This window comes from Lepidochelys olivacea (genome assembly GCF_965140295.1).
Source record: "Lepidochelys olivacea isolate rLepOli2 genome assembly, chromosome: 5".
NCBI lineage: Eukaryota > Metazoa > Chordata > Testudines > Cheloniidae > Lepidochelys > Lepidochelys olivacea.
Genome location: NC_140415.1, coordinates 101,547,040 through 101,573,049, shown reverse-complemented (window position 1 = coordinate 101,573,049; position 26,010 = coordinate 101,547,040). Strand labels below are relative to the sequence as shown.

The following is a 26,010-nucleotide window of genomic DNA, read 5'->3' as shown; positions in this document are numbered from 1 at the left end:
AGGCTGGGCTCAAGGACCCTGCGAGGTGGGAGGGTCCCAGAGCTCTGGCTGCAGGTGGAGCCCAGAAGTCAACACCAAAATTAAACAGCCCCTTAAGCCTGAGCCTTGAAAGCCCAAGTCAGCTGGCATGGGCTAAGCACAGGTGTCTAATTGCAGAGTGGACATAACCTAAAAGTCTATCCAGTCTCAGACTTCTTTGCCTGAATTGTTCTATTCCACACCCATCACAGTGGCATCTGAGCACCTTCCAGAGTTAAAGACTATATAAGGTGAGGCATGGCAGTAATGTTTCCGCTGTCTCCCACCCCTCCTGAAGGGAGTCAGTTTTGTGAGGATCGGGCTTTTATCCTAGTTTGTGTTTCAGAGGTGATACTGGGTTCTGAATTGCTGTGTGGGAAATCAAGGTCAAAGAAGTGGGATTTGCATTTGGATCTGAAAGTGGTGGGGCTTGTGGTCTTTAAATTTGCTGTGGGAGTGAATTCCAAAACACCGGGCTTGCTGCCAAGAAAGCCCTATCTGTTACATACACAAGCTTCACTCCTGTGGTGAACAGTTGTATTGTTCTTCAGAAGCAAAACTCTTGAGATCCAGAGGGTAAGCTGTTTCTTTAGATAACCTAGGCCCAGACCATGGAGATCCTTGAAAATAAAGACGGAGGGTGAAATCCAGACCTGATTGAAGTTGATGGCAAACTTCCACTGACTTCAGTGGGGCCAAGATTTCATGCAGAGCCTGAGTACGGAGCCAGAAGCAAGCACAGAGTGATGTGCTCCTTGTGACCTCTATTGAGGCAGTTACGATGCTGCACTTTCCAGAATGATGTCTGTTGTGCTGAGATAATCCCAATGGAAGTGAGAAGCATATGGTGCAGTCCCAGTTATCATTGCACAGGACAGAGAGCAATTTCTTCAATCGTTGTAGGGGAGAGAGTATGCTTTTTGTAGTGACTGACATCTGCTGTCTAGGAGCCCAGTGTCAGTGAAGAGCCCAAGAGGATCCTTAGAGTTCAGATTACTTTGACATACATTCTCAGATAGTGGACCTGTCATGATAGTGGCAGACTCTTCAAAGAGTTCTATTCTGCCTCCTTCTTGTTGGCTAGAACTTCAAGTATCTCTCTCCCCCTGCGGGCAGGAAAGTAATGGTGACATTAGTGTGTGTTGTGACTGATAAATAGAGGGTGCAAGTAAGAGCCAACTGTGATTGTGGTTTGTGTGGCATAGACACCTGTTCCCTAGGAACTAGAACTTAGACTAATTTCATACAGACAAAATCACCAGTCACTCAGCAGGGCTTTCAGTCACCACTAAATTGGGTTAGATCAGAGCTATTGAGCTGGAGAGGAAAACATTCTTAATCCTGTTAGAAATAATAGTTATTACCAATCACTTGAGCCACCCAGAGCCTCAGCCCAGTTGACTTTTTTAAAAAAAAATGATTGAAAGTGTTGGCACTCTCAAGTTACAAGTTTTAACTTCAGTTCCCCTTAAAACAATCACTTCTGCTGGAAGTAGATGGTGCAGAAATGTGGACCTTATACACAAGAGTCACTTAGGAATAGAAGAACATAGGAATTGCTCTACTATCTCAAATGCATGGCTCCACCTGGTCCAGTATCCTGTCTCAGATAGTGGCCAGCCCCACATACTTCAAAGGAAGATGCAAGAAATCCCACAGTATGCAGATGTAGGGAAATCTGCTCCCCTACCCCCAAGGTCTCATCCTAATTCCTAATACTGTTAGGAGTTAGAGATCATTTGAGGCCCTGAAACATAAGGTTTTACCTCCCTTCCAAGACTCTGTTAGCATTAACTCTAACTCTTAAATCATGAGGAGTACTGCAGTGATGAAGGCACTTTCAAGATTGGCTCTGCTTAATGGATTTGAATTAGTCTTTCCCACAAGAAACTGGGAGACAGACAGCTGTTCTACCTAACAGGTGGTTTGAAAAGTATGTGCAAGTAATTAGAAGAAAACCATGCAGAGTGTCATTTTTTACTTTTCCCCTTTGAAAAGTTCCCTGCCATCCATGTCATTTGTACAAAAACGAGAAGGAGAAAAAGACAGGGTAAAAGTCATCTTGGGCTACATTTTGCACGGTTAAACCTCTATAGATCTGGAGTAACTCCACTGAAGTCAGAATCCACAGAAATACACACCCTCTGTATTTAATCAGATGGCATACCCCACGTTTTTGTTTCCTGACTTAACATCCTGTCCTGCCAAAAATCACATGCAGGGGATGAAAATAACCAACCTTTCAGATGAAGTGTTAAAAGCCTGCTATTCAAAATAGTTTCACAATTAGGTACCTACAAATCAAGACACAAAGTACCATTTAAGCAGATGGAATATTTTGTCCCAATTCTCTGTCTGGCCAAGTAAAGCACAAGATGATTGTCTTCCAGAGAGCACCTTCTCTACTTTAGTTCCTGTGGTTGTGCTGAAAGACTTTAATACGTTACTTCTGTAGGTATCCTAGGGAGACAAAGAAACTCCACCTACAAATCCAATTACAACAAGTATAGGACCTCTGCAACCTTGTTCAGGGTCTGGCTTTCTGATTCACTTTCCTTGAGCAGTAGGTTAGGGGAACTGGAAAGCAAGTGGTGCGACCTTACTGGAGACTTTGTCCTTTGCTGCAGTTCAAAGGGTACTAGTTACACTGAAACATACCTACTTTTTGGGATCCTGTGCTGATCTTGGTTTCGGTACCTTTCCTTCTCCAAGGCTACAACCCTGAATGGCAGTCTAGATGTTGAGCACTTATCTACATTCAGAGCACAAATCTGTGAAGGGATCATGTCAGTAGTTCATTTAGTCATGCAAAGGAAAGACTATCAGCTGGTTTTCTCAGCATAGGACATATCGGTGTTCAAATGAACTCACTGGAGACCTGACCTCTCTGGAGATAAAGTCACCAGGCAAAAGAATGCAACTGACGTTTAAAAAAAAGTAAATGCTAGTCCTTGTCTAGTCCTATGCGATGAATGTGAATACGTAGGACATAAGAACACAGCTGGATTTGGAGCCCTGTTTGGGCCTGAACCTTGAGCATTTCAGTCAGAGCAGAATGAGTGAGACACAGTTTAAACTCACATGCGAGCTGGAATGTAACTAAATGACTTACATTTCCAATAAACCTGTAGTGAGAGCAAGAACATACATCTACACAGCTCCTTAACCCGTTGGAAATTAGCTCCTCTCTGCCTCCTTCTCAGCTGGATATCACCCAGGCACGGGCTGATTTTTGGTGGCTTCTTTTTGTTCAGTGTGTGTGGGTGGAGGGGAAAGGGGGACCCACAAGGGTGTGATGTACTAAGAAGGTCACTTCATTTCTCTCTGTGCCCCAATTTCCCTGTCCAGTAGAAAGGGATAAGAACATGTGTGACGTGCCTCTGTGACGTGCCTTGTGATCCTCAAATAAAAGGCACTGGCAACGTCAGTGGTAAGGATTATTAATAATGACATTCAATGGAAAGACTAGCTGTACAAAATGTGAAAATTGACCAACATCAATAACAGTTTAAAACTTGTGAAACTAGATTTTCAATTATAAGTTTCATGACATCAGCAATCTGAGACAAAATGGTTCCATGTTACACCCTCATCTCATGGAGATGGCTAGACAGGGACTTGTTTGCCTAGTGAAACTCTTAAAACCTGTAGCTACCAAGTACAACTTGATCAGGGCTATAGGAGATGAATGAGTGAAGTCAGCTGACAACGTTAACACCTCAGTAACACCTCAGAGTGTTGAACTATCCACTCATCTCAGCCTTGATCAATCCAGCATGCTTCACTACTGCACTTGTAATTCTCAGCCTTTTGGATGATGGTAGATTACAACTAAAGCAGCAGAGGAGTAAAACAGCATAATGAAATTTTATTTTGAAAATATGGCAAGAGTCTAAGGCACTTCAAACATTTAACTACATATGACTAAAGTGAATGTGACAAGGTAACAGCATTCCATAAATATGCACTGAGAACTACTTAATTCCACTATAGAGGAACATACAGCTAATGCCTCTAATTTTATTCTCTGATAAACATTATGTATGGATCCTATGGACACTGACACATAGTTAATAAAAATATGGTAACAATACATGTAATTCTTCATGTAGTTTTTAATTACTAGAGAATATAAAATGTTGAAAATACTGTGCGATTTAAATTTTATAGATACAATTATCTTTAATATAAAAGTTATACAATACATCCAACTGGTGACAACTCATTTATTTAGCTAATTTCAGACCTGACAGAGAGCCCTTCTTCTATTCCTAAACCATCAACCCACCAGCCCAAGCTCCAAAGAGCTGACGACATAAGAAATTGCAAATTTTATAATTTTAAAATTAAAAAACTCAAAACCGTATTGGAATGACATTTATGAAAATAATAATTGCCAATAGCTCCATGTAAAGTAAATATAAATATTTTAGAGAACAATTAAAAAGTGCCCTGGAGACTATGACACTTGTCCAAAGGGGGGAAAAACACTCATACCTGTGAAGATAGCTTAAAATTCCTAAACTGTACATAATTCAACAGAATAGACTCTACAGCAAAGAGAAACAGGATTTATGCTGTATCCTGCAACGATGGATAGATGACAAAAGAATGGTTCTGGCTATGTTCCTAGCAGACTACTATCTAACTGTATGCTTTCTTCAAGTTCATAGTCTTCTACCTTTAGCACTAGGTTCTGCTTTCAATTTGCTGGTGAGTTCAGGCACAAGACAATTACATTCAGTATCTGTCTCTGTAATACAGTAACAATTAGCAGCTTAGAGATGGCATTAACATTTACAGATATTCGTGCATTACTAATCAAACGTGGCTCTGCGGGTAGGACCAGGAGACGTCTTTCTGCTGAGCCTAGGTGTACTCTAGAAAGGGGAAAGGAAAGAACAGTTAGTTAACTGAATTCAGCTAATTAAATAAAGAGATTAAAACAGACTGCACATGAACCACTGTCCCTTCAGTTAATGAAGGCAGCAATTAAAATTCAACCTATATAGAAGAGGTAATGTGTTTTCTTTCAGTCCAGGAGCAGCTATGCTGGCTACATATAGCCTAGTGTCTGAAGCAGCACAGTATTATGGGTAGTAAAACATTTAGGAACTGTTTATCATGAAGACAAGTGCAGACTGTGAGAGTTGGTGGATATTTGCCAGTTTGTCTAGGGTTGCAACAAAACTAGAGCTGGCCTTGCTTTGATGACTTGCTCTGTAATAGGCATCACAATTACGCAAAAGAAACTTTGTACATTGGCCAGTCTACGTGGATCTCTGATTTAACACAGACGATGAATTGTCCTCACCCAGAGAGAAAGGGGTAGGAAGTGTTCTCTCGCCAGGTCCAGGCTGTCCTGGTCTGTATTGCACTATTTGCTTAAAGGTTGTCTTGTGAATAAACACAGATTGTCCTATCCTGTGCTGCCCACCCAATACCTTTCAGAAGCTAAGTATTTACCAAACAAGAAGTACCCACAAGCTATATGCACTTGTGCGTGCAGTCAGAGGGAGTATATTCACAGACAGATGACCTACATAGCGCTGTCAAAGTTCTTTGTATGCGGTGTTGTTATAGTCATGGTGGTCCCAGGATATGAGAGAGAAGAGGTGGCTGAGGTCACATAAGTTGGTCCTCACCCACCTTGCCTCTCTAAAAAGTTCTTTGCTTAAAGCCTGGCCTCTCCAGACACTGACCACATCATTTTTCCCATGTTTAGTCTCAAGAACAGAGAGATACCATGTAAACTCCGTGTTCAGCGACCTGGAACATTTAACATACTAACCGGTGACTGGGGTTTGGAAAAGTTTACATGAGCATAAAGAAGAACGGCTATGTCCTTGTGTCCCGCTTCCAGGGCTATGGAAAGTGCTGTGCTGCCATCCTTAAAGAAAGAAAAGGAAAAAGAAATTAATGTTCATTTGCATTACCAAGCCCCTTAAAAGCTCCTTCAGTCTACAGAGAGTAGAAGTTACTGAAATGAGGCCCTATTGCTCCAACAGCCAGCCTAATTTAGGGTCCTGTTTAATTTCCTTTATTATAATTAAGTGACAACAAGCCTTGTGCTTCTGTTTTATGAGGCAATCCAAGTGCCAGAGGCCTCATAATTTCTCTCAACAAGGGGACTGGATTATAGCTGAGAAAGAATGAGTGTGCCATTATTACAATAACGTTACAGGTAATTCTGTGTAAAACCAGTGATTTCAGGAGATTGGTTTGAATTTGCTTGAGAGAAATTGCATTGTTGGTGGGGAGGGGAAGAGAAGTGAAGGGAGGGATAAAAGTTAATCAGATACAATGAGAATTAGCTGTGTTATAACTCCCATTAAGAGTAAGAGCAGCTGCATTCCTAATTCCAAAAGCACCTGGCTGAGAGTCTACCCACAAATACTGTTCTTTACAGATATTGTTTTCTTGCATCAGAAAATATTTTATTTATTTCAAAATCATAGGGGAACATAAGATTGTACCTTATTTGTGTGTGTGTGTTTACCTGCTTTAACCTTGTAAATAAATCTCTTATTTCTTTTTCCGAGTTAATAAACTGTTAATTAGTTTACAATAGGATTGGCTACAAGTGTCTTTAGTGAGAGATCTAGGGTGCACTGGACCTTGGTAAGTGATTGGTCCTTTGGGACTGTGACTAACCGGAATATTATTGTGATTTTTGGTGTAAGGGGCCAGCTATCACAGAGGCAGGCTTGTCTGGGTGGCAAGATAGATTGACATCCCCAAGGCTGCCTATTAAGGCTGATATAGTGCCGGAGCTCACAACCTGTTTGAGGTTCGTGCCCTGGCTCTTGACAGTCTGCCCTAAAAGTGGCACCCACAGTCCTGTGCCATTCCAGACAGCGGGACAGTTGACTCCTTATCTCTGACCCTCTCCTGCACAGCACACAAGTCAGTCAAGAGAAGCTCTCCCTGCCCTGACTCTTCCTCCTGTGGAGCTAGTGTTTGCTTCCCCTCCTGAGGCCAAGCTGTGATGGATGCAGGCATCACTCAGCCGTAGCACCTGCTGACCAGTGATTTTTAGCTCACAGGGCATGAGGGGATTTGCCAATAACAGCGTTCAGCACTGATATCACCAGTGCTCACTAGTGTGCTGCCAGCCTCTTCTTCCCTTGTCCACACAAGTTTCCACTACACCACCAGCATTAAAGCTGGCATCACCGTTAAATGTTTGGGAGGAGCAGACTTGTTAACTATTGCTGTGGCATTTGGTATTAGAGCAGTCAAGACCAACCTAAAGGAAGGTGCAGCCTTGATCTTTGCATGGGCCACCTTTAAGTGAAATGCTTCCTTATCAGGTGGCGAGGAGTGATTGCCATGTTTAATTCTACTGAATGGACAGGGGGTGGGGTGGTCAACCACGAGGATATTTGTGCTGAGAGAGGAACACTGGTACATTTGGGGTGTACACAGATTTGTCCTGGAAAAGCAGGAAGTGTTCAGCAAAGTTCCTGAATCATTAGCAGGATGGCACAAATCAATAGCACAGAGCTCATTTCCATAATGGCAGCCGGAAACCAAATTCTTGGTCCTAAAAGGGGACCAGTAGAAATATAATCATTCCTTAAAAATGCCAAAGTACCAAGCAAGGTACTTGCCCATATCAAAGAACTGGAGGTAATTTAATCTCAACAGATCTACAACTGAATGGCTTGTGTAAGTGACAGCACCATAGTACCTAAGTCAGGGTTGGTGCCATAGCATCACCTAAATTTTAGGCACCACCAATGTGACCGACAGAATGTTGACAGGCTGCTTAAAATTAGCACCTGTCTCCGGTGGCCCTAGCCTGCTTTAAGAAGGGACCTGTTACACCAAGGTAACCTCATTCACATGTCTATTGGTACGTCTATACAGGGAAAAAAGCCTCGAGGAATGGCCATAGCTGGCCTGGGTCAGCTGACTTGGGCTCAGGCTGTGGGGCTAAAAATTGCTGTGTAGATGTTTAGACTTGGGCTCAAGCCTGAGATCTGGGACCCTCCACCCTCGCAGGGTCCCACAGCTCGGGCTCCCAGCCAGAGCCTGAACACTTATATAGTAATCTTTTGGCTTCAGAGCCCAACCCCCACGAGCCGGAGCGAGCAGACTCGGGCCAGGCATGGGTTTTTTATCTCAATGTAGACATGCCCGATGAGGCCAGCTATTGTACACCACTCACTCTGTTGGCAGTAAAACCAACTGACCTTCCTGACTAAGGTTTATGTACTGAAAGTGTTATAACTGTTGTACAGGGAAGTTGAACCCCCAAATTAAAAAAAAAGCCAGACTGTGTAAGGGTTGAAAGTGAATAACTGGGTGACAGTAATAGCTAGAATCCAAACATACCCTGGAACAATACTGTCACCAAGAACACAACCATAATACTCAGTCAAGACATTCTCAAGTTTTAAAGGATATATTGATCAAATCCTCTATCTCAGGGGTTCTCAGACTTTTGTATTGGTGACCCCTTCACACAGCAAGCCTCTGAGTGTGACCACTCCTTATAAATTAAAAACACTTTTAAACGTATTTAACACCCTTATAAATGCTGGAGGCAAAGCAGGGTTTGGGAGTAGATGCTGACAGCTTGTGACCCCCCATGTAATAACCTCACGACCCCTTGAGGGTTGCCAACCCCCAGTTTGAGAACCCCTGCTCTGTCTACTCACACAGGGTGCAGTGATCTTTTCTAACCCAAGAAACATACAAGCATATCATTCTCAGTTGAGCACACACATTGCCTCCCCGCCCCCCAACTTGTATGCGTGAAGTTAAGCATCTAAGTTTAGGCACCTTAATAAGGGAGCCCTGATTTTTGGAAGTGCTCAGAAAACCATGTATTTAAAAGAAAAACAATCACAGCATGCGCTAAGACTAATAAGATTCTGGCATTTCTATTTTAGGTTGTCAGCCATAAATTTCACGTAAGTAGATCTTTGAGTCTCTCCATTCAGTAAAAATAAATCAACATTCCAAAAGTTATCTGGTGGAAAGGTAGAGCAGTGTCTGGAAAGGCAACTCACATTGTCCTGTAGGGTGCCATTACATCCGGCTTGAGCCAGCAAGAGCTTTACTATCTCTACATGTCCATGTTCACTAGCACACATCAGAGCAGTAGAGCCCTCATCATCCTGGATATTGACATCTGCACCACAGGCCAGCAGAGCTTTAACCATGTCTATCCGTCCATGACTTACTGCCAGCATCAGAGCAGTTTGGCCGGCCTGAAAGGAAAATCACAGCTGAAGTAACAACCAACCAAGGGGCTGGGACTGTCAGACAGCACCTGTTTGAGTCCTCTAGCTCCTACACATGCACATGCATACACTCACTCTCATCTGCAACTGCTGAAAGAAGTCAAAACTATCACAGGAGAAGATCTGCTTTAGGAGAAAAGTTGCGGTAACAATATCTCACAAAGTATAAAGAACTATGAGTTCTACAGAGTTTACAAACTTCTCCTGAAATTCAGTTTTGTTTTTCCACACAGTGCCCCAAAAAATTAAAAGGACAGTTGAGGCACTTGAAAAAGAAACATCTTATTTAAAGCTCAAATATTTTTCCATGGCTCCATTTTGTAAACAGGAACCAAAACCATACACACAGATGTCAAGAGGCAGTAACTGGCTGCGTACAGTCCGTGCAAACTCTGAACTAATGGAAAGTCACACATCTGCTCTGCGGTTGCAATAAAGGCAACTTTATAGTCAATTTACAAAGCAAAACAGCTTTGAATGGTATCTGAGTGCGACAGTACTGACCTGACTGGCTTTAGCATTCACGTCCCCACAGCCAAAGAGTTCTTCCACTATTCGCATGTCTTTCTCAGCCTCCACAGCTGCAAGAGCAGCCAGCATGATGGGGGTATAGCCAGCCTTGTTCTGATGATTTACGTTACAAACATCTGCAGAGGAATGAGATAGTTTCTTTGGAAAGCAGGAATTGTAGTAATGAACTGAATAAATTGCTCTGAGAACGGCCTATTGAATTTGCAGTAGTCGCTCACATAATGAAAGCAATTCAAAGGAAAGCTGAGGAAAAAAGGGTGCTCTTGAACCAAAGAAAAAATCATTCTTCTTCGTTACATGTATGACATACTTGCCACAGAAAGGATACAAAGCAATTAATTTGTCACTGTTGAGGTACTGTTAAACTTTAAAAAATGATGGAAATTTTACAATAATATTACATACAATACCAGCCTTGGGTTGGAATTTGGGGCAGGCTAGCTGGGTGAGCCTTTATTTCATTTTTGGAATGAGGATTCCCTAAATATAATTAAATTAGTGATTATGGCTAATGAAATTCAAGACCAAAAGGTTTCCCCACAGCACGTTTTCCTTTAGCTACTTATATTGGTGCATTTTAAAGTTTTGCACAAGATACTCTGACTTGTTTTGGAGCTTTAGAAAAGGCTTTCCAGTTAAAAGGTTTCAAGCTCTAACAAATACTTGTCTGGGAACCAATACAGTAAGGCCGCTGAGGAAGTGTCGGGAACTAATAATCTTTTTGTTCCAACCTAATACACCAGTCTGTCTTCTATTCCTAAAATTTTTGAGTTCAGTGGGGTTAGTACTCATTTAGAATCCAATAGCTTTCGAATGTGATCATATTTTAATTATCATTTGGAGGGCAAGAGGGGATTTATATAAGGTTTCTGTAAGAGGCTTGAAGTTTCAGCTCCACTGCAGATTTACCACCAGAAAAAAAATTCACAGCAACATCTTCACGTTTCTCCCTGCTTTTCAAACAAAAATGGCATTTGCAAAAGCGATGCAGGAAGAAGAAGCAGGATGGGAAGGTGTCAGAAAATGTATGCATCCATGTCTCAGAGGAGTGGCAGTCAATTATACTAGCTATAACCAGCTACAGAGATCCAGGCTTGCTTTCCAGTGCCAACATGCTGGCCCTCCCAGTTACCACTGGGGAATTCAGCTGAAAGGATCAAAGATTTTCAAAGGGCAGAAAAATATCTGACCCCTTTTAAGTGCTGCTCTGCTGCAGGTGACAAATGCTACACCTTGTGGTGGTGCTAGCTGAAGCCATTCTTACTTGACTGATCCACCTCAGCATTTAAATGCCTCCTAGGAAGTGCGTTCTCAACTACCCTCCCCGTCTTTATAGCAGGATGGGAGGGGAGGGTCCTGAACCTTGTTTCTGTTGTAACATTGGGTGACAGATTGCAAAAGGTTGAGAGCCACTCTGCGCTATTACAACTCACCCCATCCTTGCCAGCTGGAGATTTTGCACCTATGCACAGAGCTGATTTGGGAAGTTCACTGTTTCATGTGTCTAGTGACCATTCACATACAGTAATTAAAGGAAGAGCTGTCCACACTGACACTTAGGAAGGAATTCTAAACCTTTTAACAGGATGCCTGGCACAACAGTCCTTTTCACATCGCACTAGCCCATAATTGTTGGCATTTCCAATTCCAGTCACTTCATTTAATTACTAATGCAACTACACTGGCTATTGTGGACTGAAAAACAATGGCTTCCCACACAGCAGCAGCCTGCTCATGCTACTTTGAGATATTCAGGGAGGTAGGAGAGAAAATTATTTCCAACAGTCTAGAGCTTGCATCAGAACTCAGTCCTGTCACATTCTCCTTCAGTGACTCATTGCTTCCACCCGGCCTGTGTTCAAGCCAGCCTACAGCATTTGAAGTGCTTGTTTTCCTGTCAACGGAGGAGGAAGTCTTTGGTGCTGGATGTGCTGCATTGTTACATTATGTTCATTCTCTAGCTGGTGTTTCTATTTTTGCTGATGAACAATCGTTAGTATAGCACCTTTCATTTGGGAACCACAAACCAATTTACTAGCATTAATCAAGCCTCTCTACACCCTTTTGAGGTACAGCAGGTAAGTATTATAGCTATTTTACAGAGACAAATTCTGTTCTGTACCTCACTTGGGGCACAGCCCATGTGAGGTGGGGTGGGTTCTGGACTACCCTTACACTATCTACCTTTTGCCAGGGGCCAGCTCTAATTTACAGCAGCCCTAGCTGGGCTGTCCACTGCCTGAACTGCAGCCCAAAGCAGTCACTGTGCCAACTCTCCCTACAACCACTATTTCTTTCCCTCCCCCCCTTACACTGGGCTGGAAAGGGGGCAGTATAGGGCTACATGTGGCAGCCCCACTCTGCTCCTGGGCTAGGGAAACTCTCCCATGGCTGCTGCAGCACCTTTATAGTCCCCATTTGCCATCAGGGTAGCGCATAGGTGCTGAGGTGGTGGCCAGGCTCAACCCCTAAGTCAGTGGCTAGATTAGCCATTCAGCAAGTCACTGGCAAAATCTGGAATCTAACCTAGGAATCTAGATGCCAGTTGCCTAGTCTAACAACTAGACAACACTGCCTTCTCTTCTGCAAGTTAAGCAAAAACCATCACCCGCAAAGCAAGTCTGGAATCCTTAATTCCCAGTGCTGTTTTAGTGTGAAGTTGCACTGTACTGTTCTAGAATTAAAATTCTGGAGGGATTCTGCTGGAGGAAGCCCAAACCCAGAATTCTGGAGCTGACCGGCAGGATGTTACCTGTGAGGATCACACACCAAAAAAAACCAAACAAAAAACAACCCATCCCAAAATCCCCTCAAAAACAGCCAACCTACTTGCATCCAAAAGCAGCTTTACAATCTCAAAGTTAGAGTGTGACACACTGTAATGGAGAGCTGTGTTGCCATTCCCATCTGCCATGTTGATTATGTGTCTGAGGACAGGGGGAGAAAGCTCTTCAAAAGCAGCTATGTAGTCTCCAACCATTGCAGGAACGGCTGACTTTTGACTCGATATGCGAAACCACTCATGCTGGATGGTATTTAAACAAAATCTCTGCCAAAAACAAGACAAAAAGATTTTTAGATGCATGTACTATTTATAGTGTTTTCTGGCCCACAAGGTGGCAGTTCAGGAAACCAAGACTTCTTTAGTCCGATGTGGGCAGAAAGTATTCAACTCAAACCCAAGAAATAAAAATTGAATCTTTTCCTCCCACAAATCTCCATGTGAAACTCAGGTTGTTAATTTCTACCTATTTCACCTCATTTCCAGGAAGCTTGCCTGTCTCTCTGGTGGTCCTAAGTTTGACAAATGACTGGCACCAGAATTCATAGGTATCAAGTGTTGACTGATAGGAGCAGGGCTTGCGATGGTAACTCTCTCCTTACATAGTTAACTAAGTGTATATATTAGTCTTGTTTTAGGGAAGCGTACCAGACTGACAACAATAAAAACTGAAGTTTTTCAAGTGCACAGCTACAGTGCAAGCTTCCCTATATTGCCTCACCACGGTGTCTCCGTCCTAACCTGGAAGGACTCAGATATTTCTCCCTCTCCATTCTCTAGTTCTGGTCTCTCCCCAGCTCTACTCCCTTCAATACAAAGACTCACAGGCAGGGAAACCTACTCTCATCAAGAAATCCCAGGGCAATCAATGGTGTATTCACTCAGTGTGTTTCTTTAGGCCCTTATGCTGCATTAGTATTTGCTGGTGCTGTCCCTGGCACTTGTGTTAGCAGATCTTGAGACAGAACCAGGGCCAGAGATTGTAAGCTTCCTTTATGTCTTGTTTTATTACCTAAGCCATGCCATTATCCTTGATAACATACAACTTTTAGGGTGTAAACTGTTAGTATAGTCCCTTTTGTTTATGTAACACCTAGCATATTGTGGGCACTACCAAAGAGAAACAATCAAACAATAATTATTAATACAGAATGCCCTTTAGTGGTACACATAGAAATATTTTCTTATTTTAGAAAGCAGTATGCACCAAAATTTCACCAATATGCTATTTTGTAAATAGCAAATATCAAACTGTGAATAAGGACCATGCTTTCTACATGTGGATGCCTACATTCAGGCACATCATCATATTTAGGCATCTCTGGGAGCTGAGAATGCTCAATACATTGATAAAAGATCATACCACTTATTTAGGTGACTAACTTTGGATGCCCAAGTTTGAACATTTTGCACAAGGTTCATTTCCAACTCATAGATAGAGGGAACTAGAGCTGATTAGACTGGAGTTCTCAATTACAGAGAACCCACTTGTGCTTGTAAACAGTTTGAGCATGAAAAATAATGCACATGTTCAAATTACCCTTGCTGGGCAAAAATAATCACCTGATTATTCCATTATGGACACTTTCAACACCCACTAGGCTTGAAAGTTTGTTCTTTTCATGAAAAACTACCAGAGCAGACAGGACTAATACAGGGATTAAAACTATATGTCACCCAAACGTTAACCAACAATGTCAGGCCCAAATCAGAATTAGAAAGACATCAGGTTCGAGACCTTTGGCCTGATTATCAGAGGCGCTGAACACCTGGAAATCAGGAGCTGCAGTGCTTCCCGTTACTGGCAGTCAGGCATTTGATTATTGTATTTCACACCTCCTCCAATTATAAAGCTGTAGTTGTAAGTACAGAACACAATTTCACATTATATTTACAGCAATCTACATTAATTCATCTTCAGAAAACCCTCACAAAATGCACAAAGATGATGGAGGTAATTTCCATATTTAACAAGTGACATTATTTCTTTAAGATAATATTAGCACAGCAACCTCATTCTGCTTGTTTGTACTATATTAAGAATATTTTCACAAGTGAGAAAGAAACAGCACGTACTTCTACGTTTGGAAAGAGGCAGAGCACATTCCACATCAGAACATACTCTGTACTTTTGTAATCAAAAGGAATGCTAACTCCCAATGCCATATATTTTCCCACAGGAGTGTGGTTACCAGATCCACATCCAAACTTGCCAGCCACATTAGCACAGCACTTTCTAAAATATAAGTGGAATGCACTAATGCAATGAAACTGCCCTTTAATAAGTAATACTATTTTTATGTGCTTGTCTTTTGGATGAATACATTTCTGGCATGAAGTAGTATGGATGGGTTGGTTGACAAAAGTCTTCTGATGTGGAACCAGAAATGACATTCGGAGACTGTCTAAAGACAGTCTTTATTCTGCCCAACTATTTAATTTACAGTCCTGAAAACAGGAAGTTACCCTGACTTGTGCTAAAAGAGACTGAATGAGTGAGAAACCTTCAGAGTAGTGACTTTACACTGGAGTGGGCTTACCATTTCTTTGCTGGCTAAGGCCTTGGGATCATTTATGTTGCTTTTAAGTAGATTACATGCAGACAACATCTTTTCACTTAATTCGTATCTGCGGAGCAAAACCAAAATAAAAAGGCATTTGTAAATTAGTTCCTCTTGATTTAAATGGTTTCCCTTGTAACTTTTCAAAAAACTACAAAGGAGCAAATGGTTCCATCCCTGCCACAAATGCTGAAATGTGGAATCCATTCTGGCAGCAGTTTTAAGTGTGAAAAGAAGAACAGGCTGCACCATTGCCCTTCAACAACAGAACAAAAAGTAGGTTGCCCAGATGTACCTAGCAGGATAATTAGTACTAATAAAGGTGAGCAACATCTAACTCCTGAGTTTTAGATGCACTTACCCTTTATATGAAATGCCAATTACATTCTGTACTGTCAGAGGTAACGGTTACCAGCATTAAAAGGAAATAGAACTAATGGGGGAGAAGCAATGTAAGCTCTGGCTCCTTGCCTTTTCTCATTACACCCCAGATGCCAGGAACACCCTTGCTAATCCCTGTTCAACATGTGATTTCACTCTACTCCTTCGAATCCCTGTTACTTTTCCATCACTGACCTCCTCCCCATCCCTTATTATTGACATGGTTCCCAAACTGCAATATATTTATTTTAAAATCAAAAGAAGAACTAAAAGATGTGAATGTAGCAACTGGGGTTGAATTGCCCAGGTTGCTGATCGCATGCTGGTCTGTGGAAAATGGCCTGTATTTTTGCACGGCCTGAGAGACCAGCGACAATTTCAAGCAATAGCCTTTTATGAAGCACTAGGGATAGAAGACACATCCACGGGAAAGTTAGGGGTTTTAGCTTTTCAGTGATATAAAGCAGTTTTTCCTAGCTTTGGTACCTCACGTGAAATCAGATGTTAAAAAAAAAAATCACACTTTGGTTATGCCTCTGCACACCTACTGCATCCTGTGCTCGTAGGATAGCACCTGGGGCTCTGATCTAGACAGTCCAATCCGGTTAAAAAAAAAAAAAAGACTGATCTTATAAACTTCACCACTGTAACCTTCCTCCTTCTTCATTCACCTTTTATCATCCCTTGCTACGTATTAAATCGAAATTCAAATGCAAATGCAAGTTCCTTGCAGAATAGACCTGTTATTTTTATTTTGTCTGTAAAATGTCACACCTACCTCTGGCACTGTATAAATAAAATAGAGAAGACTTTAAAAGTCATCGTCTAAACACATGTATATTAAAAACCCTTAATTATTTATAGTAGTGGTGCATACTTGTTATTTAGCAGGAGATAAATACACATATGTTTTGCTATTAAGTTTTATCACCATTGAAATACCACAGCTGAATAACTATTATCTAACGGGCTTGTTTACATGGAACAGCAACACAGCCTACGGGATGATGTGATTTCTAAAGCGCGCTAATGTGCTGCTTACTAATGGGCCCAGGTAGCCCTGCTGGTGAGCATTAAAAGTTCCCAACTGTGCTTCAGTGTAGTGCTGTTTCAAACAGCACTATGTTACAGTGCACTAGGGTACTTTAGTGCACACCAGCAGGGTCTGCACAGACCAATTAATGCACAACACACTAGAATGCTTTAGAAATCACAGCCCTGTAGGATACATCGGGCTTGTCTACCTAGAGCAGCACAGTGGCCATTATGATGCCACTTATTTATTTTTACAAGTGCACTTTTACCATTTTACATTTTAGCAAACCTTGTGTGTTAAATGGGTATTTTATCTTGGTTCAGATGTAAGACCACTCTCTCTATTCTTACAGTACTTGTTATGTAGGAGGCAGCAACCCACAACACAGTACTGTCTGCCACGTACGGAAAGGGTAAGTATTGCTTGTCCAATGCGATCTTACCTAGCTCATCAGCTTATTAAAAAGAAGCTTGATAGTGGTATGCTGTATAATGCATGACGGAAGCTTTAATTTACATGGTCTGAGGCTTGATCCACTTGACTCACCACACCCCGCCAGTGCATCATCCTGGCAGTTGAAATCAGCTGAGGCATTTCTGATGACAGGCTCAAGTTCAAGACTAGTATGGATGAGTGGTAAGTGTTCGGTTTGTTGACCTGCAGGACATGGTGCAATATTCATATGTTTTCTCAGGCTTTATTCTGATGAGGTGGTTAGGAAAGTGTTATTCTTTTTTGTTTTTAAATATGAGTGCCATTGGTCATCAGGGGATGGCCTGTACTGACTATAAATAACCTGGACCTAGTTATAAACAGACTATTTTAAATTGGATATGGGGTGAGCATGTATATTATAAGAATATAGTCAATTAAAAACAATGGAAGTGGCAAAAAACTATAGTCCTCTGATATGTTCTTACTATTCACAGAGAATCCTCTTATCATAACAATCCCTTTCTTCTGGTCAGTGAAGATTACCATCCCTGGCTACATTTTTAGCAAGCATATGCAGATAAATTTGGGAGAAGTTTAGTATTTACATATTGGGATCCCGCTGAATATAGTATTCAAAGAGTTGAATGGAGAACAGTGAAGAATACATGATCAGGAAGAGGCGTACTCAAAACAAGCCTAAAATTACAGTTTTTAAAAGATAGTCTCCATTGACCTAGTGACACAGGAAGTGGGTAGCATGCCAGTAAGAGTCTAGGTTTGTGCTTTCCAGAACATAGTAATTAGCAATGATGAGGATGTACTACTGAAAATAAAAAGGCCCGCTCTATGCAGTATTATATATTAAACAGGGAAATATACCACACCTCTCTCTGATTTCAACCTTCTCAGGCTCACTCTCTTGAGCCTGCACCTCCTCATCCAGACCAACACACCCAACATCTTCAGCATTAAGCTCATGATGTCCTCCTTCCATCTTATGCAGGCTGTACCTCTCCTCCTGGTGAGAATACTCATCGCCTTCACCCTCATCATCTGACTCTGAGGAAGAACTCTCTTCTGAACTAGACTCGTCACTCGATGTGGTTTCATACCTAGATGGCAATCGGGAATTGTAGAAATAGTCCATGAAAGATTTCATTCAGTGACATTTGATATTTGATCAATGCCAGATTAAACTAATACTTTGCACATGTATATTACTATCCATTGGTATCCAAAGAACTTCAAAGCCTTTTACAAGTATTAATCAAACATCAAAACAACTTTCTGAGGTAGAGACCATTCCCATTTTACATAGATGGGGGAATGCAGATGCAAAGAAATTAAGTGGCTTGACAAAAGGTTGCACAGTAAGGCCCCAATTCAGGAAAGCAATTAAGCACATGCTTAACTTTAATTATGTGCTTATGTCCCATGACACATTCTTAGTGTTTTGCTGAGAAGATATGCTCTCCTGCACTGGGGCCTTAGCTTAGGACCTGAAATAGCAATTCAGAATGACGCCAGCCAGTGATACAACTTCTGAAGATAATTCTAATCATACACAGAAAAACTGAAATAATAGAAAAATGTTAGTAAGACATCCAGTATTAGATTACTGGGTAATTCTTCATTATCTCAAGAGAATGAAGCAGCTGATTAGATTTGATCATTACATTCTTTGATAGTCAAAAGTGAGGATAAAAGTCTTCCAAAGATTTTTAGAATACGTATTTAAGAGTTAATGCCTAAATAAATCTCTGCTAAACCATATTCTCTCTCTGACACTTCGACCATTACATTCACATTGTTCCATGACTGAGACTGTGCAATGCAACTAGTAGGAGAAAAAAGAGAGAATCATCCCTTTTAACAGTAGAAACCTTCTTACAACCCCAAATATTACCTGAGCCACTCAAATGAAAGACAAACTACTCCTGCTTAGAGAGGAATTTATTGCCTTGGGCTTCTCCACTTCCATCCTTTCCCCCTGCCAAGCTAATATTACCTAAGACCAGAAGCAATCTCCCCCTCCCCACCACACACATTTTTTTGCGGTGCTATGATGATGGGGAAACTTTTGTCTTTTTAGATTAAAAATAAATAGGGGTTAGACCATTTTGACGCTGATTCTAATGAATTACCTGATCTACTGAGTTTTTAAAGAACACATGTGATGCTCAGTGATTATTTACACATACATTCTCACATCTACAGAAATAGGTGAAATCTCACCCCCCACTGCAATGACAAAACTCTAACTACAACGGGGTCAGAATTTTGCCCAATATATACAATAGTAAGTAATTGTTTAATGTGTAGGTAAGATGTTCAGGCTTTACTTTTCAATTTCCTTTTAAAGTATTTGTTTTTTTCTTTAACAAAAAAGCATTTAAAAAGACAATGATGTGCCTATTTGAAAGTTCCTTCTTTAACTGATACGTTGATATAACATTCTGAAATTGATAACATTTTAAAATGGAAAGATTTTTAAACTAAAATTTGCTTTTCACTACTTATGTTTACTTTAGTCAATTTCACTTCTTGATCTTATACAGACAGCACAATACTGCAATATCTTGATTGTCCACACTTTATTAAAACTGTATGTGTTGAAAAACAATTCCATTGAAATTAGAAGTGTTCCCATGGGTCTTTGTTTGCTTGGTATTAAGTTTTTTAAAAGCTTATGTATACAAAAACTTAGCTTTGGGACCATGTGTGACATGATAGCTTCCAGAAAAACAAAAAAACCACAGAAATGAAAGATCTCAATAAGATCATCCCAGACAAAAATTTCATTTCTCTCCCCCTCTAATTCATACCCTTCAGGATTGCTCTCAAAATTCTGAGAGAATTGCTGTACCACTATGTACACTTCCCTCGTTTTGTCCTGGGAAAAGGAAGAAAAGTGTTTTGATTGAATAGTCAGATATTTTTGAAAACAGGATTCCTCTTACCCTCCATTTATACCGACAAATTGCAGGTTCTTCTTTGCACCATTCAAATCCTTTTCCCCATCCCTTTTCTTCATGATGGACTTCAGTGTACTTTCATTATTTGCACATACTGTTGGAGAGAGTGCCAAACGCATGCATCAGTACAAGTTTTGCACCATCTTTGGGTGTAACTGCTTGTTTTAGATCATCTAAAACAAACAGCTCTTTATTTAATCTGTAGATTTAAGGTGGATTTGTCTTATTCCTTCTATATACGGAGCCACTGGCACATTAAAGTTACAAACAAACTATTGTTGTTTGTGTGCAGGAAACACAAACACAAAAAGCTATCCAGAAAATCAGGTCCAGAAGCAGAAAACTGAGAGATAAGGTTATCTAAGGTTTTTTTGCTTGATGGCAACCTGGAGACAGATACATTTTTACTGTTTTGTTGCCGGTGTCAATTTTCTAACCATTGAAACTGGTTAATTTAGTCTGTCAATAAAATCCTAATTCTTGGTGCCAAATGACAAGTACTTGAGTGCCAACACTGAAGTTGCCAATTTGTTGGAACAGAAGGTTAGATATATAACATCTATGCACAGGAAATATGTTTGACAAGTACTCATTTAACCGGGGAGGGGGTGAGGTTTATTTAGATTGGTGAATTTAACTTTAAATATTCATTGAAGTAAGTCAACTTATTAGTTTAAAGTTAAACACACTATGATTACAAAATATATATTTACACCAGGCATTAAAGGGTAGCAAATGTTAAGCCACATTTATCTCTTATTAGATTTTGTCTGATAAGTCATTAACAAACTGCACTCAACCATTTTACAATACACTGTAACCTACCATTTAAAAATTAAATATTGACTGGACATGATAGCACTCACAATGTCCCTCACCTTCACTTCTGTTTCTTCTGGAAATATTCCTCCTACCTCTATAATTATACATGAGGAGCCATGTGATTTATTCCAACTGTGTTTGAATATTAAAGACAATTAGCATTAACAGAGCTATGTCTCTGCAGATAGTTACCATAAAGGCCAGACGCAAGCTGGTCATCTGTTAGATTAATCGGAGGTATTGCACTGTCTTGAGAAGACAAGGATTTCTTTCCCCATCCTCTTTCTACTGTGGCAATCATCTTCTCCTCTCGGATGGTCCCAGCCTCCTGTTCAAATTTCAGTGTCCGGGAGCTAGAAGTCAAGCATGCACTAGGAAGCTGACCATGCGGAATGTACTCCAGATCAGCATCTGTCAGCAAAGAGGGTGAACATTATTAGTACTGAGAAGTCAAACCAAAATTACTGCTTAGTACCAGTAGGGAAACTATCATGCTGCACCACTGAATAAATTGTACGCTATATTGCTCAGTGATAAAAATCCATTAAAAAAAAGAAAAGAGTATGATGATTTTTACAAGTTTAAAAATTAATCAGTTCAAAGGATTTGTTTCCCTCTTTCAAAGTACACAATACAAAGACAACTACTGAGATCCAGGGCCATCATCGAGGCAAGTGTTTCTGGGGGTATGCATGCTCGTGCCCCTTTTCCCTTCCATAAACCCTGGATTTACTCCATTCCTTACTTCCAGGATTTCTCACTCAGCCAGAGCTGCTGTCAGGTTGTAATCCCTGTCCCCCAGATCTGTGGCAATAACTACCACAGCTGCTCCTTTGCCAGAGCTCTCAGCATCATGCTCACTCTCCTACCTGCTCTGAAGTCTGCTCCTACGTGATCAGGGTCATATCTGAAAGGAATTTTTACAGGGAATGACAGTGTCCAGGAAAGCAATTCAGAAGTTAAATTTCCATATTTCTCTGGCTTCCAGTAACCCTGAGAGTTCTGTTCCTTGTCTAGTTGTCTAGGTACTACAGCCTTTTTCCACCTGCCAAATTCATTTCTGGAGAGTGCAATTATAACCACCACATTAGGCTCTGGTGAGCTGGTTCAAGTCAAATTACCACAAATGTCCAGAAGTTTAACTGGCCTAGAGAAAAGGGTATCTGACATGACCCCATTTCTCCTCCCAGGTTAAAAGGGTAGTCCGTATGTTATTTTTCTCTTTTGCAATCTGGAACCTCTCATGTACCCCTCTGCAGTCTAAACATGGAATCCACACTAGTGTGATGGGGCTGGAAAGGCTGCACCACCAAAGCATGCTCTGTCTGCAGTGGTGCTGGTTTTTTCCATATATCTCCAATTAAGTAAACTGTTCAGAAATACAAAAGAGAGGATGTGTTTTTATCTATTCTAACACTGCCATCTCTTCACCGAGAAAGCAGTGGATCCAATTCCTTCCCCATTATAAAGAATTTTTGCCTTCAGTAATTAAACAGGGTTTCAAAAATGTATCTAAAATCCACTAGTCCAAGGACTAAAGGATACCAGTCAGAGAGAAAAATACTTGTCCTTCCATACACCCAAAGTTCATTTCCCCACAAAGTTATGAAGCCTGTATTTATATAAGAGAGCTGTACTGTTTATGACACTACATTTAACAGTTGCATAGTGTCACTTGACTGTCTATTAGTCAGCTTTTAAAAATATACCTGACTACATCTTCCTTCCTTGTGTTGTCTTTCCTCCCTGGCTTCACTCCACTTTTTCTTTTTCCTATAATAGCATATGACGTTTGTACAGCCCCTAGCGCAATGGGCTCCTAGGCAGCATGACAGCAATAATAATAATAAATAATAATAATAGTGAAATATCAGTTTGTGGCCGTTTCTTCTCTTGTTTTCTGCTCACTGTCCTACCTCAGAGTCTCCTAGCTGCTCTGAAGTCTCTCTACTCTAACCTCTCAATCAGCCCCCGTTTTTGAGTCACAGAAATATCTGCAGATTAAAGAATATGGCATGGCTCCAGTTTATACATAGTTCATACTTGGAAGAATGCTTTGTTACCATAAGGACTAGAAAAGTTATATTTTATTTTCAATAAAGGCTTATATTCTGCAAAAGTTAATGGTACTCCTCTGGGTAGCTTCCTACCAAGTCTGGGTGAGTGGATTTTTCAAGCCCACATGAATACCAATGAATAACCACCATGCACATGCAAGGTGCCAGTCTAGCTGAAACAGCAATACAAGCTGAATGAAATGTTGGGAGAGGATTCAAACAATCTGATGGCCCCAGGTGCAAGGAATTAACCCTCCAGAAATGTTCTGCACACACCAACTGAAACGGTCATCCTTACAAACAAAATCAAACCTTCTGCATAAAGTCCTTTCGTATCCCAAATTTTCACTGTATGGCTTCAACAATTAACGTAACATAGGGCATTTCCTGGTGTTCAGTGACTGGGTGGGTTAACATCACTTCTCATCAGCTGGTCCTGATGACCTTAGAAGTGGCCAGCAGAGAGGTCATTATTGCTTAAAAACATCCAGTTGTTTTGCTACCAAACTCCCCTCTCCTCAAAACTAACACAAACTTTATCCAACCCCTTGGCTGAAAAAAAAAAATCCCCCTCCCCCGCTTTGGAGTAGTGAAAGTTATTACTCAGCTGTTTGCGTTAATTCCTGAAGAGGTTGTTTTAGGAACACTTTTTATTTGGACAGGTGCTCCATGGACTGACAAGGCACCACGTAAGTGGTTAGTGAGTGGTTTGTGAAATGAGTGGTTTATGAGCTCAATAGAAAGTCAGAGAAGTGTGTGCACGGCAGGGTGGGTTACAACATATAATCTCAGCAACACTGGGTCATAGACTGTCAGCTTTTCAGAAAGAATGTGTGATATATATAGCATACAGCCCCCATTTCTCCTTCTTCTAGTCCTCTCTTCTCCCAACCCCATCTCTCTCCTCACTGCAGTGAGGGACAGGGGCTACTGGAGGGACCATGAGAGAAGAGTAGTTTTGAACAGTGTCACCTGGATGCGCTGTAGCACTTCATTTCAGTGTAGTATTCCCACCCTGCGGCATGCTGTGCTACCAGCAGGGCCAGGCCAGGCCAAATAGGGGTGTTTGTCATGGAGCAGGAGAGGAACCATGGCCCACAATCCCATACTGAACTCAGATGCTGCAGCAGGATTTGGGATCCATGTCACAGTAAGAAAATATGTGTGATTTTGGTCCCACTATGTGTGAGATTCAAAATGGCTGGTGGGGCTGTTGCAGAAAGTTTTCTGGTCCTGGTTTGAGATGGCTGGGAGCTGGGTGTGGATGGCCTGGCTACTCCTCCCCCTCACAGTGCTCAACTCCAAAGGCTGGGAAGATCTGCTTCAAGGAGACTATGGAGACAGGTCCACAGCCTTTTGGCATGCCTCTTCCTCCGCCCTTGGAACGGAAGGCTGTGTGGGTAGGGATAGGGATGGAACAGCAGGAACAGGGAGGGAGAAAGGGGAAGAAAGAAAGTTGATCTTTGCCTCCACTTCCAGAATTTCTCTCCTCCCCACCCCACAAACAAAGCAAAACCACCACTGATACAACAAAACCCAAAAGGCTTCCCCCACATTCCTCACAGGTGAGAAATACTGCCTTTTGGTCAGGATGTTATTTGGGGCATGGGTAGCTTCAAGTGAGCTAGAAGAATCCTAGTCAACCTCCAGCACTTTAAAAGGAGGAATATGAAAGCATTTGAGAGTGAAGACTAAGTTATAATGGTATATGACAGTGCTTTTGTCTAGAAAGCGCTCACAGGTGTGGGTCCTTTTTCTGGAGTTTCCAATTTAATCAGCTGGGAACTCGCTTGTGACACAGACTTGGTTTCAGAGTAACAGCCGTGTTAGTCTGTATTCGCAAAAAGAAAAGGAGTACTTGTGGCACCTTAGAGACTAACCAATTTATTAGAGCATAAGCTTTCGTGAGCTACAGCTCACTTCCTCAGATGCATATCGTGGAAACTGCAGCAGGCTTTATATATACACAGAGAATATGAAACAATAACTCCTCCCACCCCACTGTCCTGCTGGTAATAGCTTATCTAAAGTGATCATCAGGTGGGCCATTTCCAGCACAAATCCAGGTTTTCTCACCCTCTTGGTTTAGTTGACAAAACTGGAAAGGGGAAAGCCATTGGTATTCTTGTGCAAATTTGCTCTGAAAAGTGAGACTCTACCGTTAGTAGGCTGGGTTCTGTATTTACTGGCTGGCAGTGAGTTACATGGCAAATGTGCCAAGTTTACTTTACACCTCCCCTCCAAACTACTAGCCCTTCAAACTCAACTTGGGATCTGAGAGACAAGCTGGATTCTTTCCATCTTGCACATCATATCTATGAATCTATGAATCATCACCAATAATACAGGTTCTAGCGATCAAATTATTCCTTTAGTGACACACCACAGCCTATAATGGATTTGCACAGGTGTAGTTGATTGGAACTTGATGAACAAGTCTGTTGTTGATGGGCAAGGAGGAACAGAACCCAACTCACCTCTCAGCAATGCTGATTCTGGAAGGCAATAAGAATAAGCACTAGTAACTTTAGCCCCTTTTCAGAGTAAACCTGCACTTTAAGAGGTTATTCATTGTATCACTCATGCCAGAGCATTGGAGGAACATTCATAATTTCTTTATTACCTCATGCATACATTGGAGATACAGTTTAGCATCACAAGACCGATTGTCATGTTATTTTAAAATATACTTTTAAACCATTACCCACTTCAAGATAAGAGTTTGAATCAAACCAAACAGCCACGCGTGATGGATTTATATTGTTAACATACTAGGCCAAATGCAGCCCAGGCACAAACAGACATATGGCGAGACGCATCCTTTTACAGGGTTGACTTTAGCTCAAGTTTAGACAATGATCTCCTATTTCTAATTTTGTTTTAACTCTGGTCCCTCTATTTTAAGAGGCTACTTTCCATTATTAGACCAGTTAATGAGACTGGTACATAAAAACTAGAAGAAAATGCAGGTCCCTTGAAGTGAAGATGCTGGAGCATAAAATAATGCTTCTGAAAAGCAGCCGATCAGCTTATATAAGAAAGATTTTCTTCATTAAAAAATGGGTGAAGTCAAGTTAAAGTCACTATTAAAGTTGCTGCTGAATGTCAAATCCAAGTATCATATGATGCTGTGCGTGGCAGAAAAGGTCATTCCAAAG

General features: G+C 41.2%; 1 protein-coding gene across 6 annotated transcripts in view; it reads right to left on the bottom strand.

Annotated features, from left to right (window-relative positions):
* Positions 1 to 4,115: 4,115 nt before the first annotated feature.
* KANK1 (KN motif and ankyrin repeat domains 1) overlaps positions 4,116 to 26,010 on the bottom strand; it is a 170,650-nt gene continuing 148,755 nt past the window's right edge. For 5 of the 6 annotated variants that reach the window (XM_084629551.1, XM_084629550.1, XM_084629549.1 and 2 more), the window contains 9 exons: positions 20,988 to 21,206; positions 19,959 to 20,067; positions 17,883 to 18,110; positions 15,126 to 15,213; positions 12,633 to 12,852; positions 9,777 to 9,919; positions 9,039 to 9,239; positions 5,810 to 5,908; positions 4,116 to 4,898 (listed from right to left, as the gene is read on the bottom strand). In XM_084629551.1, the coding sequence (XP_084485677.1) occupies positions 4,836 to 4,898; positions 5,810 to 5,908; positions 9,039 to 9,239; positions 9,777 to 9,919; positions 12,633 to 12,852; positions 15,126 to 15,213; positions 17,883 to 18,110; positions 19,959 to 20,067; positions 20,988 to 21,206 (1,370 nt within the window). In that variant the 3' untranslated portion in view covers positions 4,116 to 4,835. The remainder of the gene's footprint in view (positions 4,899 to 5,809; positions 5,909 to 9,038; positions 9,240 to 9,776; positions 9,920 to 12,632; positions 12,853 to 15,125; positions 15,214 to 17,882; positions 18,111 to 19,958; positions 20,068 to 20,987; positions 21,207 to 26,010) is intronic. The other variant, XM_084629554.1, reaches the window with a different exon arrangement.